General features: G+C 51.3%; 1 protein-coding gene and 2 long non-coding RNA genes across 4 annotated transcripts; 1 reads left to right on the forward strand and 2 right to left on the reverse strand.

The window, feature by feature from the left end:
* Positions 1–3,769: 3,769 nt before the first annotated feature.
* LOC123390694 lies at positions 3,770–8,383 on the reverse strand. Its single transcript, XR_006605241.1, has 3 exons — positions 7,996–8,383; positions 7,646–7,724; positions 3,770–6,515 (listed from the first exon to the last, which is right to left on the reverse strand). It is a non-coding gene; the product is annotated as an uncharacterized LOC123390694 (long non-coding RNA).
* Positions 8,384–8,458: 75 nt separating this feature from the next.
* FIS1 (fission, mitochondrial 1) lies at positions 8,459–12,574 on the forward strand. Its single transcript, XM_004761591.3, has 5 exons — positions 8,459–8,636; positions 9,504–9,636; positions 11,339–11,415; positions 11,857–11,962; positions 12,273–12,574. The coding sequence occupies exons 1-5, from the start codon at positions 8,592–8,594 to the stop codon at positions 12,368–12,370; spliced, it is 459 nt and encodes a 152-aa protein (XP_004761648.1). The 5' UTR covers positions 8,459–8,591; the 3' UTR covers positions 12,371–12,574.
* On the reverse strand, positions 10,924–14,126 carry LOC106006713. 2 transcript variants are annotated; one of them, XR_006605240.1, is made up of 2 exons: positions 14,008–14,126; positions 10,924–11,288 (listed from the first exon to the last, which is right to left on the reverse strand). It is a non-coding gene; the product is annotated as an uncharacterized LOC106006713 (long non-coding RNA). The 2 variants fall into 2 exon arrangements; XR_001180986.2 differs by having other exon boundaries at positions 13,952–14,086.
* Positions 14,127–14,486: the final 360 nt, after the last annotated feature.

The following is a 14,486-nucleotide window of genomic DNA, read 5'->3' on the forward strand; positions in this document are numbered from 1 at the left end:
AAGAAGGCGGGAAGCTTTGATAAGATAAAGATTAAAGAACGAGGAAGACAAGATAGAAAATAGTTGATTGGCTGGGGCCATCAGTCAGCCTGGCTTGGGGTGAGTTGGCCCGGCGTTTGGGGATTGGCTAACTGCATCAGCTGTGTTCCTGAGCATTTACAGGGACATAGAAACTGTCTTAGTTTCGGTGTGCTGACGGAGCAGCATGGACAGGAAGGGCTCCATCTTGCGCCTAGAAAGTTCTCCCAGTGCAGTCCTTTTTTTTTTTTTTTTTTTTTTTTTTTAAAGATTTTATCTATTTATGTGAGAGAGAGAGAGAGAGAGTGTGCACTCCCTGGGGGGAGGAACAGAAGAAGAGGGAGAAGCAGATCCCCCACTGAGCCGGGAGCCCAACGCAGGGCTCCATCCCAGGACCCTGAGATCATGAGCCGAAAGCAGAGGCTTAACCCACTGAGCCACCCAGGTGCCCCTTGATGCAGTCTTATTACCCACAGACTCTAAAAGAATTGGTGTTTGTGACTTCTGATCAATTTACATCATTAAATGGTCAATGACTCTGATCTCTCTTAATCTACCAACTATTTAAGTAACAAAATCTACTGAAATGCAACACAATCTAAGTAACTCTAGGCCAGCTAGCTTAAAGTCAGCTGCCTAAAGATAATTCACTTCAAGCCATTTCTAGCCAATGGTTTAGTCAATCTATTGATACATTTACTTACAAAAGAACACTTTAAAAGTCTTACATGTCTCGCTTATCAAGTTTCGCCCAGCTTTGTGGAGATATAATTGAAATACACCATTGTGGGGGCGCCTGGGTGGCTCGGTTGGTTAAGCGACTCCTTTGGCTCAGGTCATGATCCTGGAGTCCTGGGATCAAGTCCCACATCGGGCTCTCTGCTCAGCGGGGAGCCTGCTTTTCCCGATGACATCTCTCCTCTCATGCTCTCTCTCCCTCTCAAATAAATAAATAAAATCTTTAAAGAAAGAAAGAAAGAAATACACCGTTGTGTAAGCTTAAGGTGTACGACGTGATGATTCAGTAGACGTATATATGTGAAATGATCACAGCAAAGTTAGTTAATCCATCCATCTCACATAATTACCAACTCCTGTGTTTGTAGCGAGAACGTTTTAGGTTTACTCTTGAGTAACTTCGAACAAACCATACAGTGTTGCGAACTATAGTCTGAATGCTTCGCAGTAGACTCTTGGAACTTATTCATCTCATACCTGGAAGCTTGTGCCCTTTGGCCAACATTTCCCCACGTCCCCCAGCTCCTGCCGCTGGCAACCACCATTCTCCTGTTTCTATGAATTCTGTTTTTTTTAGATCCCATATATAAGTGAGATCATACAGCATTTTCTTTTTCTGCTAATTTCACTTAGCATAGTGCCCTCAAGTTCCATCCATGTTGTCGCCAGATGGCAGGATTTCCTTCTTTTTAAGGCTAAATAATTAATAATCCAGTGTATGTGTGTGTGTGTCTGTGTGTATCACATTTTATCTATTCATTCATGAAGGGACACTTAGGTTGTTTCCCTGTCTTGGCTGTTGGGAATAATGCTACAAGAACATGGGGCTACAGATCTCTCTTCCATGTAGTGATTTTATTTCCTTTGGGTATATACCCAGAAGTGGGATTGCCAGATAGTCTGGTAGTTCTATTTTTAATATTTTGAGGAATTTTCATACTGTTTTTCCATAGCCGCTGCACCAAGTTACATTCCACCAACATTGCACAGGGCTCGTTATCACTGGTCTTTTGAATAATAGCCATTTTAACAGGTGCAAGGTGATAGTTCATGGTGGTTTCAATTTTCATTTCTCGGATGATTAACAATGTTGAGCACCTTTTCATGTACCTCTTGGCCATTGGGATGTCTTCTTTAGAAAAATATCTTTTCAGGTCCTTGGCCGTTTTTAAATTGAATCATTTGTGGGCTTGCTATTGAGTTATAGGAGTTCTTTATATATTTTGGAGATTAACTCTTCTCAGATACATGATTTGCGAATATTTCTTTCCCATTTCATAGGTTGCCTTTTCATTTTGTTGATTGTTTCTTTTGTGGCTCCAAAGCCTTTTGGTTTGATGTCAGCCCACTTGTTTATTTTTGCTTTTATTGCTTGTGCTTTGGGTGTCCTATCCAAAAAAATCATTGCCAAGGCCAATGTCAAGAAGCTTTCTCCCAACATTTGTGAAATACAATGATTCCTCCTCATTTGAGAATGTTTATGTTTTTACATGCATGCTTTTTAAATCTTTCACTTAGTTTTGAGTATTTCATGGGGTTTTCAGTCAATTCATTAAGTGTATTTCCATGTTAAATTTTAATTTATGGAGGCACTTAATAGACTAAATGCATTTCATATAGGATATATGAAATTAATTATGGATTTAGGAATCTTTTTTGGTTTTGCCTCCATTTGAATATCCAAGGATTTTTTTTCTAGTTCTTTGCAGAAAATCTTTAACAAAGTAAAACAAACAAACAAACAAACAAAAAACATAACAGTCACTAAAATACAAAGACATTTAAAAACACAGTAAAGCCAAAAAGTCATAACAACAACGACAACAAAATCACTCACAAAATCTATTGCAAAATAAATATTTCACATTGGACTAAAATTAAAAGGTCAGGGGCACCTGGGTGGCTCAGTCGGTCAAGCTGTTTCTTTTGGCCCATGTCTTCCTTACACCAGGGTCCTGGAATCAAGCCCCGCATTGGGCTCCTTGCTCCGCGGGGAGCCTGCTTCCCCCTCTCCTCCCCACTCATGCTCTCCCATGTTATATCTCTATCTCCCTCTCTCAAGTAAATAAAATTAAAAAAAAAATTAAAAGTCAACACGTCACTGTTTGGCTTGATTATTAGTCAGGAGAGCCTTAGGCCACCTGACTGGCTCCTCTCCAAATCTGCTCAGTTAATGACAACATTACTTGTTGGGGCAACTTGTTGGTTGAAAGGCACAGACAGTCCCTCACAACCTCTCCTTTTCCTTTGCACCCAGTACATGCTCCATGATCTCAGCTGACATCAACAAAATGGAACTTGGGCGACTCATGGCTCAATGAGGATTTGTGATTATGGAAGCAATGCATGTTAATTACAACAAAAACTCAAAAGCTGGGGCACCAGGGTGGCTCAGGCAGTTAAGCATCTGACTCTTGATTTCATTTCAGGTCATGATCTCAAGGTTGTGAGATCTAGCCCCACGTCAGGGCTTCCCACCCAAGATTCTCCCTCTCTCTCTCTCCCCCTGCTTGTGTGCTCTTTCTCTCTCAAAAAAAAAAAACAACAACAACAACAACAAAAAAAAAAAAAAAAAAACACTAAAAAACAACAAAACAAAAAACCTTCAAAAGCTTCCCATCTATGTGACAGAATCTTTACCCAATAAGCTGGTATTCCTATAATTCTTCAGCATGACATTCTGGAAAAAGGTCCCTGACTCTGATCCAAGCAACCCCATTCATCTTTGGTGATGTATACAACCCTTCTGGAAGGTCAGTGAATCCTGAAAGAATCCTAGAGTCAGTAGCTCAGAGCTGGACGAGGGCAGTGTATAAGGTTGGGGTTAAATATGCTCCGGTTCTTTTTTTGGCCCCTTGAATTCATTGTTGAATGAAATGAATGAAAACTCACTGACCCAGAAACTTCTCTCGCCTCTTTTTGATTTGTCCTCCTTCTTCTCTTTCTCAAATTCTAAAACCAAAGTGGCAAATGGCAAAGGTGATGTTCTTCCCAGAATAGACAAGCAGGAAAATCACACCTACATAGTTTAATTTAAGGTACATCCGTTGTTGGAAAAACCAAAAAAAAAAATACAAAACAAAACCCTCTTTGTCTGTTTCATGGCTCTCCAAAATTCAGTCATTTGCAAGAGGTGCCTGAAATAAATGAAATTAGTCATCGTCCCCAAATGAATGACTTTGTAGATAAATAATCACCATCATTGAAAGGTAAAATTGTTGGAGTCACGAGCATTGGAACCCCATCTTTTCCACTTTCCAGCAAAATAGTTTAAAGTTATTTTCCATATGCTTGTTCCCCTATGCCTCATCCTTCAAAAAATCTCTTCCATCCTTCTTGCAGTAGCGAAATGACTCTAAGCTCTCCACAAGTAACCAACCGGTGTCTGCCCAATCTAGTGGCCTATTTTGGGTCCTCATCTTATTTAAGGTCTTTGCAACTTTTAAAATAATTGTCCACTGGGAACACCATGATCCCAGGGTCCTAGGATTGAGTCCCACATCAGGCTCCTTGCTCAGCGGGGAGCCTGCTTCTCTCTCTGCCTCTGCCTGCCTCACTGCTTGCTTGTGTGCACTCTCTCTCTCTCGGACAAATAAATAAAATATAAAAAAAAAAATTATCCACCAGTATTGACTGAAATCTCTCTTGGCTCTCAGGACACCAGCCTTCCTGGACTTCCTCTTGGCAGCTCTTAGGTCCACTTCTTATGCTCCTTGTCTGTTTTCTCTCCTGCCTACTTCTAAAAGGTTTTTCTGGTCCCTGGAGTTGAGGCTTCTATTTGTACAACCTCCACTTACATGTTCTACTGTTTAGAGACCGGTAGAAACCTAGACACGGTCAAGGAGTCCTCTCACCCCCTCATCTTCCATATTCATTTGGGCCACCAAGTTCTGCCCATTTTATCAGAGAAGCCTTTCCTCCTCCTAGTATCTTCCCATTACTTTCAGGACCAGCGCCTTCGATTAAACCTTTGCTGATTCTAGCCTGACCTGTCATCATCTGTATTAAACCGGTCTCTCTGCCCTTCAGAACAGCCTCCCCACTATAGTCACAAGATCTGCTGTTCTAAGAAATAGGGCAGATCCTGCCCTTCTTGTAAAGGCATTTTCTCTGCCTAAGAAACGAGTGTAAGCATCACTGGATGGCTTGCAAGGTCTCTGTGATTTATTCTGCAATCACCTGTCAACCAGTTCTCCCACAACATTTTCCCTCCCACCGCGGGTCCTTTCTTAAGACTGCCTAGGGTGCTCCCTGCTCCCGGAATGCCTTTTCTCACCTTCACCGGGGGTTCCTATCCTTCAAGATCCTGGTTCAAACGTCAGCTCACATTTCTTAGCCAAGGAATTTCCTAACACCTCCAGCCAGGTGAGTTACCCCTTCTTGAATTGCCCTTTGGCAATCCATTTGAACGGAAATGACAGCTTAAATTTCTAGAATGCTTGTTAGGTGTGCCAAGTTCTTTACTGTCATCTCACATTTCCTCATTATAAGAGATGCACTAGGAAGGCATTAGCATTTTCATCCTGATTTTTCAGCTGAAGTTTAGCTAGACTAAGGCAGATTAAGGCAAACTGACCATGGTCACAAGTTATAGACAGTCGAGGCTATTTGACTTTTCCACTGTCCGCTGGTTCCCAGATTCCAGCCCGCATCAAAATTACCCATTGGGATTGCAGGAACATGGACTGCCTGCCCACCCCACTCCCGGACTTTTTGATTCAGCAGGTGCAGGAGTGGGGTCCAATAATCTTCATTTCCAAACAATTCCCAGGGGATGCCTCTGCTGCCAGTCCTGGGACTGCACTTGGAGAACCACTGTTTCACACTTTTGCTCCTGAAAGCGTCTTAGAGAATGCACAGCAGCAGCATCTCCTGGGAGTTTCTTAGAAATGAAGCATCTCGGGCTTCACCCTAGCCCTACTCAGACTCTGCATTTTTAACGATTCCAAGTGATTCACGAGCCCGTAGTTGGTGTGTATCCATAGCACACTTTTGTACCGAGACAGACTCTAAAGTGGACAAGTAACTGAATTTACAGAGAGCGTCTCTTGGGCAAGACTGAGCCGGGAGCACTTCGGACACCCATCGGAGGTTGGAGACTCCCAGGCCTCGGCGTCCCCCGCTCCGCCTCCAAGTCGCGCCCCGCCCCGCCCCGCCTCTCTCACCGAGCCCAGCCCTTTAATTGGCCATCAGAGTCCTCGGACCGCCCCCCCGTGCCCCGCCCCGGATTCCGCTCGGCCCCGCCTCCCCGAGGAGGGGGCTGGCGCGGCGCGCGGCGCCCACGCGGCGTGCGGCTCCCACCCACGCAACACGCCCGCCGCTCCCAGGGCCCTCCGGACCACCGAGCCCTCTTCCTAGAGCAGTCCGGGAGGAGACCCCCGGCCGACTCGTCGCTTCCTCCCGTGCCAATTTAACCGGCACCCGGAAGTGCAGACGGCCCCGCAGTTTCTAGAGTCGTCTTCAGGGCTCCTGTCGTTACTGTTCCATTCACGCCACAAACGATGCCTGGACTCCTGGTCTTTGGCAGAGAGATGAAGGAGGCCCCGTCCCCGTCCACATCAAGGACGGCAGGATGGGGGGATAAGCTCTGTACCACGGGGACCGGATCGAAGGAAGCTGTCCCGGAGCGGTAACGGCCCGGGGCTGGCGGTCGCCCGCCCTGTAGGCGCTCGGGGGTTTGCCGCGTGAGTGGAGAGCATTCCGGCTGGAAGCAAGCTGGTTGCCCGGAAGGCGTCTGGCCGTGCAGGACTGGAGGGTGCCTGGAGAGGAAGTTGGGAAGGTAGGAGGGGATGACCCTGAAGGGCTTCCTGGGCCACCAGCCCAAAAATGGCAGTTTCCTTTCTGCCCACTCTCAGGACCAAATTTGACAAGTGCCTGCTTTTTTGTTTTGTTTTGACTACTACCATCCACACGCAAAGAATCCATAGGACTGTGCCTTGAAGGCTGTTTGTTATTTCATTATATTGCCGTGTCCTCGTTTAATGAAACCATTCCCTGGCGCTTTTGTTTACCGCCACAAATAATGCAGGAACGAATGTCTTCATGTCTTGCTTTTCCTTTTTTTTTTTTTTTTTTTTTTGGTTTGGCTTTTGTTGAATGTTTCCACGGATCCCTAGTCAGATCATGGTATATCGTTTTGCTCTTACTCATATTCCCTCACTGCTTTCCAAAACGTTAATAATGGCAACAGCAATGTCTATTTACGCAATCCTTATAAATTGAGTATTTGCTGGTGGTAGGCTCTGAGCTGGGCTCTAGGAGTATAATATGAACAATTTAATACAGACCCCGTTCCCATGCGGCCTCCACTCTTGTACGAGAGGGTCTCATTCATCAAGTTATCACACAAGCGTATAATTACAAACCGACAAGTAGCATGAAGCCCTGGTGGTAGTTTGCAGGGTTTCATTTTTAGTTTTCCTACTGAACTGCCTTCATTTAAAATTTTCCTGCTGTACTTGAAACAAATGGTTTCACGGGATTGCTTTGCCTTCTAGGTTTTAAATTAACCCGCGTTGTTCCTCCCTGGCTCATCCTGCTGCTTAAGGTAAGTCCTCCGTTCTAAACCAGCAAAAAAAAAAAAAAAAAAAAATACAAATACAAATTTAGACCTGAATTGTTTCAAGATGAATAGTTAGAGTGTACTTAAGAACTTGTTCTGTCCTCTCTTTATTCTTTAACAGACTCCCTATATCAAAGTCATTTCAGCTGTTCGAACTAAGTAGGAAAGACGTCTCTTCCCTAACTCACAAGACTATTGTGGGAATTTAAAAAAAAAAAAAAATTAAAGGGACTCTGCAAACGTGAAAGGTTTTCACATGATAATCCCTTGCATTTGCACTGCCCGCTTTACAGCTGTTTATTTCGTGTCTATTCAACAAATACTTACTGGACATTGATCTTGTGTCCGGCGCTGGGGATGCAGGCTCTGCCCTCATGGAACTTACATTGTGATGTGCACTGGAGCACTGTGGGTCAAGGTGAAAAGAATCGGAGAGTCACTACCTACCCAGTCCTTCCACTGCACAGCTCCGGTGCCAGAGGAGTGAACATCTACCTTTCCCATCTTTTGACTACTCCTGCCCATGACCCACAGCAGATCTTCCCCCCTTGGACACACGCAGAGGAAGCCTTTACCTAAGTATTAAAAGACTGGACCCCCTCTGCCACTACTGGGGTCACAGCTTCTCTTTAAATTCCCATTTAAAGATCTATATAGTATCCCCTATTCGTATGTACCCCAGTCCCTGCGTGTATGGTTAGCAGGTCCTGTTGTCAATCCTCTTGTAAATCAGCGGAGGCCCCAAACCCCTTGGTACCAGTTATGATTTTGTTACAGGCACCGAAAGGTCTCGTAGCCTCGGGTTTCCCAGACACAGACGGGGTGGGGCTCGAGGGGAGGTAGGTTTGGATTGGTCCCCCAGTCCTCTTTCTGCTGTTTTTCAGCCCAAGGGCTAACCACCAAGATAGGTCCAAACTCTATTAAGGCAGCCTCGGTGGAGGAAGGCACACGCGGGTCGGGTCACTCGCGAGGACGAACGTGGAACTTGAAGTTGCACTGTGGCTATCCGCCGGTGGGGGCTGAAAGGGGGGCCGTTCGGAGCGTGCGCATTAGTGCCTCAACGTGCGCGCGGGCGGCGCGGGGGGGAAGGGGCGGGGCGCTACCGGCAGCGGGGGGGCGGGTTCGGCATCAGCTGTGTGAGGTGATTGGCTCCGCGACGGGGAGGGGGCCGGTTTCCGCCGGACGACGGAAGCGGCTCTCCAGCTCCGCCAGTAGGCCATGGAGACGGTGGCACAGTAGCGAGCTAGGTGTGAAGATTGCAGGGGCGGCGGCCATGGAGGCCGTACTGAACGACCTGGTGTCTGTGGATGACTTGCTGGTGAGGCCTGGCCTCGAGGGAGGGAAAGGAGACATTCGACGGGCGGGTCCCGAGGAGCGTCCGGTTGGGGCCAGACCCTCAACCCAGCATCAGTTTTGCCTAGGGAAGCCGAACTACGGCTCCCGGCATCCTCTGCAGCGTCCGGCCCCTGCCCAGAGGCTCTACTTTGTCCAGTAGCCTAATGGGAGTTGTAGTTTTCTGCGCCGACACGCCCCAGACTCGGGGCCTGCGGTCTGGCGTTGAAAGACTGACAGGTGCTGGGTGCGTGGAGGAGTTAGGAGGTCAGGGTGCGGACACTTTCTGTTCCTTCAGTGTGTGTGGGGGGAATATAGCAACTACCATGAAGTTTCTTATATTACTCACTGAATGCAGCACGGTGCTAATTGCATTGCAGGCCATATCTCAGTCTTTGTAGCTCTGTGGGCTAGTGTGGGCACTGTTTTTACTCCCAATTTGCAGTTAAGAAAAGGTCCAGGCCCAACAGGGTGGGGCTGGTTGGGGGAAGCAGCTGCGTGGGTTGTTGAGAAGTTCTGACAGCGTGTTTACTGTTTAGCCTCTGGGGTCAGCTGCTTCGGGAGCGGTGCCTGGAGCCGCCACCAGGTGGCATCTCCGCTCGGCACCACTAGGGGGAGGGAAGCGGACGGGGTTACTGTCCAAGGAGACGGCCCGTCGCTAAGCAGCAGAATCGCTGGGTCTGGGTCCCAGGGATGAAGCTAGAGGAACCTGGGATGCCAGATGCCAAGACCCGCCAGGAAAATGAGGCAGAGACTGGGGAAGATGGGGTGTAACTAGGAATTAACCCGTAGGCCCTGGTAGAGAACGGTGTGCCCCTTCATTTCTAAATGACTCCTCTCCTCTCCTTGGCAGAAGTTTGAAAAGAAATTTCAGTCTGAGAAGGCAGCAGGCTCTGTGTCCAAGAGCACGCAGTTTGAGTATGCCTGGTGCCTGGTGCGAAGCAAGTACAACGATGACATCCGTAAAGGCATCGCACTGCTGGAGGGTGAGTTTCTAGGCTACCCCACCCTCCCCTTCCCAGCTGCTGCCATGGCCTCGTTCACTCCCTCCATCTCCAGTGCTGGGATTTCTCTTTTAAAAAAAAAATATATTATTTATTTATTTATTTGACAGAGAGACAGACGGAGATCACAAGCAGGCAGAGAGGCAGGCAGAGAGAGAGGGAGAAGCAGGTTCCCCACGGAGCAGAGAGCCCGATGTGGGGCTCGATCCCAGGACCCCGAGATCATGACCCAAGCCGAAAGCAGAGGCTTAACCCGCTGAGCCACCCAGGTGCCCCAGGATTCTTTCTCGACATGGCAGTTATTGCAACAAAGGGCTGCCCCTTCACCTGGCTTCTCCCAGTGTGCTTTTGGCTAATTACCACCCCATCCTTGTTTTGCCAGCGTATGTCAGTCCCGCTGGCCTCTGGCGATCTGGTAGCCTGACCGGGAGAGTGACTTAGTCTGAGGTCACACAGCTCGTGAATTAGCGGCTGAGTGAGGACTGGAAGCTCCTGTCTTGCTCTTTGGCCTCACCATGTTGCTTATTCAGCAGCTCTTGAAAACCTTCCATGAGGGCGGTGTGGAAGAAGTACGGAAGACGGGCCCCGGATCCTGGGGGCAGATGGGACTGTTTTCACTGGAATCCTATTTCCTGTTGGTTTTGGATGGGTCACCGTTTGTCAGAGGCCACAATACCTGACTTTTAAATTCCTCTGTTCCCTCTACCCCCTTTTCTTGGCCAGGTAATCATGTGCAGGCAAACAGCGTGCTAGCAAAGGATGGCCATTGTCAGTCGATAAAAATAAGAATCTTTTCTAATGCAAATAACCTCACCCTGCATTTGCCCGTTTGGCTCTTTCAGATTTTTCAGCTTCCCTCTGCAGCTCGGCGCAGCTGTAGATGGGGTCTCTAAGCGTTGCCAGTTCCAGTGGAGGAGACTGAACAGACACGTGGGGAGATTTATAAACACCTGCGAAACTATTTAGCCACAAATTCTACTGCATAGTGTACAGCTCAGCACATAGGCCCCTGGGAAGTCACTAAATTGAGAAAGAATCGGGTGGGGGCGCCTGGGTGGCTCAGTGGGTTAAAGCCTCTGCCTTCGGCTCAGGTCATGATCTCAGGGTCCTGGGATCAAGCCCTTTATCGGGGGTCTCTGCTCAGCAGGGAGCCTGCTTCCCCCTCTCTGCCTGCCTCTCTGCGTACTTGTGATCGCTGTCTGTCAAATGAATAAATAAATCTAAAAAAAAAAAAAAAAGAAAAGAATCAGGTTAAGTCATTTAAGAAGATGGGTTTCGAGCTGATCTTTTATTTTAAGGGGGAGGTAGGGCAGACTTCCTCGAACACTAGTCTGGGCCGCGGATGGCTGCAGTGAGAACGCACAGCAGGGACCAGCGGTGAGGAGAGCGGTCTTTGGCTTCTCCGGCGCCTCGGTTTCCCCTCGGTTCCCTTGGATGAGCCCGAGCAGACGGCAGCATTGAGACCAGGGTGCACAGCAGCGGCCGGGTGTCTGGCAGCCTGCGCCCGTACCGCCCCCGAGGTCTGACTGGGACGCCGGGAGGGACCGGAGCTGAAACAGAAGCGTAGGACGGTGCCTTCCAGCCAGGACCAGACAGGGATTCGGAGAGTGGAAGGGGTGTCTGGGACACCAGCGCTAGAGAAGGAGAGACGCGGTGTTCACCCTTCTGCTTCCGCCCTCTGCAGAGCTGCTGCCCAAAGGGAGTAAAGAGGAACAGCGGGATTATGTCTTCTACCTGGCCGTGGGCAACTACCGGCTCAAGGTAAGGCGGAGCGTCCCTTCTCCCACGGCACCCTGCCGGGGTGGGCTGCAGCGCCAGCTCGCCGCTCCTCCGGGGGCCCTCCAGAGCCCTGGCCGCCAGGAAGGCTGAGGAGGGCTGTGCGGGGGTGGGGGGTACAGAGGTGCAGGGTGAGAGTCGGCTGGCGGAAGGCAAGAGACAGATTCCAGCTGCTGAGGTCGTGGGGAGCAAGGTGACCTCAGGTTGGGGTGCAGCCCCAAGCCTCGGGTTGTTATCTCCCCCAGCTTATCACCCCCACACAGTTGGGGTTGTTTGTGGACTCTACTCCGCTGGGTGGGGCTGGAGTCGGGGAGGAGGTGGAGGGAGGAGCCCCCGGGGCCGGTGAAGGGAAGGCCCCTCTGATGAGCAGGAGAAGCCATAGATGCTGAGGCGGGGGCGTGCGTGGTGTGTTTTCCCCGAGAGCAGGAATACGAGAAGGCGTTGAAGTACGTGCGGGGGCTGCTGCAGACGGAGCCCCAGAACAACCAGGCCAAGGAACTGGAACGGCTCATTGACAAGGCCATGAAGAAAGGTGAACCCTGCCCCTCTGCCCTCCCCCGCCCACTCCCCTTGCTCGCGGGCCCCCTCGTGCCTCTCGGCTCTTGGTTAAGTCCTCTTCCTTCCCCAGGCCTGGGCTCTCTGGTCTCCCTTTGAATGACGCCCTCCTCTCCAGGCAGCTGCTCAGTGCCTCACAGGCCCTTCTCCAAGCCCGAGGCCCTCACCTCATGACTCCGGGGGAGGAGGCACGTCTGTTGAGGCGCCTCGGGCCGGGAGAAAGAAGGTGCTGGGCAGCGTCCCTGGGGGGGCCGGGCTCCTGACAGTCTCCCTTTTCCCTTCCCCAGATGGCCTAGTGGGCATGGCCATTGTTGGAGGCATGGCCCTGGGCGTGGCAGGCCTGGCTGGACTCATCGGACTTGCTGTGTCCAAGTCCAAATCCTGAATGAAACCGCGCCTCTGCCCGAGGATAGTGGGAGCCTGTGGAGGACACTCGGAGAGGGGGGGACCCGTCCGTCCTGGCTGTCCCGGTCTTCTGCGCCCCATCACTGCCCTCTGGCGTTCAGCCTCCTTTCCCCAGAGATGTGTCCGGTAGCCCCAAACCATGTGCTCCAGGAGGAGTGTAAATAAAACAGCCTTGGCTTGGGAACTGCTGTGTCCGTGGTGAGGAAGGGGTGGGCTCTTTTGGGCCCAAAGGTGGTGGTCATGCGCGGTCCTTTCCTGCTCACTTTCCTACTCCTGTGCCCCACGGCTGGTGTGGGGTGCGCCGGGGTGCGCCGTGGGGTGCGCCTTTGTCCGCCGAGCTGCCCAGACCCCACGCCCTTCCTTCCTCCCCCACCCCCAAAGCAGATCGGGCACAGGGGACGGGGACGAGGCCTTTGCGTGGCGTAAGAGTCCTGGGAGAAATCTGACTAGAGACGGGAAGGGCAGAGCTGGGGGGGACAGGCCAGGATTTATGTCTCCGGTCTCCTCTGACCCGCACAGCTGCGTCGCAGCACGTGGAGTTTTCCACACCAGGGCCCCCCCCATTCAGTTTCCTCCGAAACCTCCGCCCTTCCCTCTCTTTGTCCTCCTGCCTTCCCCACTCGCCATCCTCCTGGGGGATGGGCCGCTGCCCAGGGGCAGGCCTGGGGGTTTGGCACGGAGTCTGTCAGAGTTCTTGAGAGAAGGTACAAACTCAGGACATCCCGACTGTCGGCTCAGAGACGGAAGGTCGGAGCCCAGTCCCCACCCAGCCGGCTTTGCCCCACACCCGCCCGGTGCCAGGCTCAGCCCGGGCCTGTCTTGCTTCACTGCATACCTCTCGTTCCGCAGCCCAGCCAGCCTGGTTGGGGGGCCTGGGGAGGCGGCAGCTGAGGGGAGCGCACGGGAGCCTGATACCGTGAGGGGGGCAGAGGGGGACCCACTCTGGCTCAGCCATGTCCTGGGTGACTGCCTGGGGGTAGCATCCGGCCCCTGGCCCCCGGAGACTGGGCCCCTGTGGCGTTTGCAGGAGGAGAACCCGAGCTGTCCTGGCCGCGGCCTCGGGGCAGGAAATGCGCCAGGACAGGTGCTCAGCGTTGGTGTGGGGTGGGGACCCGGAGGTTTCTAATCCGTCATAATTAATAGAGCTGGTGACAGTTCTGATAACTGAGCTGCTTAGATTAGCGACGGGATCACTTTCTGGGCCTGCGATTTATCCCCCTCGACGGCCCTTGGCAGCAAGATCAAGCTTGGTGCCGAGAGGCAGAAGATCAGCCCAACAAGAGGGGAGGTTTAAGTTCAGGAAGTTGAAGTTTGGAGGAAGGCAGCCCCCTGGTGGCCTCACCCCAGCCTGGGGGGGGGTACCAAGGAGGGAGCAGTTCACACTTTCGGGGAGCTTCTGATCTGGGGTCACAGGTGAGGAAGCTAGTTCTGGTTCACAGAAGCAGAAGCAAGCTCGCAGGGCTCTGGGAGACGCTGGGTCTGGTTTGAGTCTGGGTTGGCTGGACTCCAGAGCGCTGGGTACGGTGCCTATGCCCTGTTCCCTTATGCAGCCTTAACCTACCTTGGAAAGATGGGGCCCAAACATTAGGTCTTTTGCGTCTCCTAAATTGTTCTCACCAACATCCAGGAGAGTGGTTCTGTGCCGCGGATTCTGCCACACCGAAGGTACGTCTGGGAGCACGCACGGTCTCTCGGTCACCTTCTCTGTCACGTCCCTCTCTGCCCATTCTCTGGCCCCCCGATGAAGGCTGAGTCAGAGACGCTTCCCCTTGGCTCCCACGGCCTCCGGGGGGGCCCCTCCTTGACCGTATCCGTTTGTTCCGTCACTCCCAGAAGTCCTCTCCGCCCCCCTCCTGGGGCGGGGAGCCCGGAGGCTGGGGGAGGGGGTGGACTTTTGGCCTGTTTCTTTTATTCCCTCCATCTCTTCGTCAACAGCTGCCTGGTGCTGGAGGCTCATTCCTCTGCCCAGACCTTCCAGGAAGCAGAGAACCCGGAGAGAGGGCCGGGGCGGAAACCGGGAGACAGAGCCGAGGCCCAGACCGCAGCTGACCTCCCTTTCTCGCGCCGCAGCCTGCCTTAGCACCCCACCTTAGCCG

The sequence above is a fragment of the Mustela putorius genome, unplaced genomic scaffold (genome assembly GCF_011764305.1).
Source record: "Mustela putorius furo isolate JIRA1106 unplaced genomic scaffold, ASM1176430v1.1 tig00000139_pilon_pilon_pilon, whole genome shotgun sequence".
NCBI classification, from domain to species: Eukaryota; Metazoa; Chordata; class Mammalia; order Carnivora; family Mustelidae; genus Mustela; species Mustela putorius.

Bases quoted from the DNA above. Each gene is read 5' to 3' on its own strand.
- FIS1 (XM_004761591.3), top strand. From the start codon at position 8,592: ATGGAGGCCGTACTGAACGACCTGGTGTCTGTGGATGACTTGCTG. The intron at 8,637-9,503 runs GTGAGGCCTGGC...TCTCCTTGGCAG, and splicing joins TGTCTGTGGATGACTTGCTG to AAGTTTGAAAAGAAATTTCA. The intron at 11,416-11,856 runs GTAAGGCGGAGC...CCCCGAGAGCAG, and splicing joins TGGGCAACTACCGGCTCAAG to GAATACGAGAAGGCGTTGAA.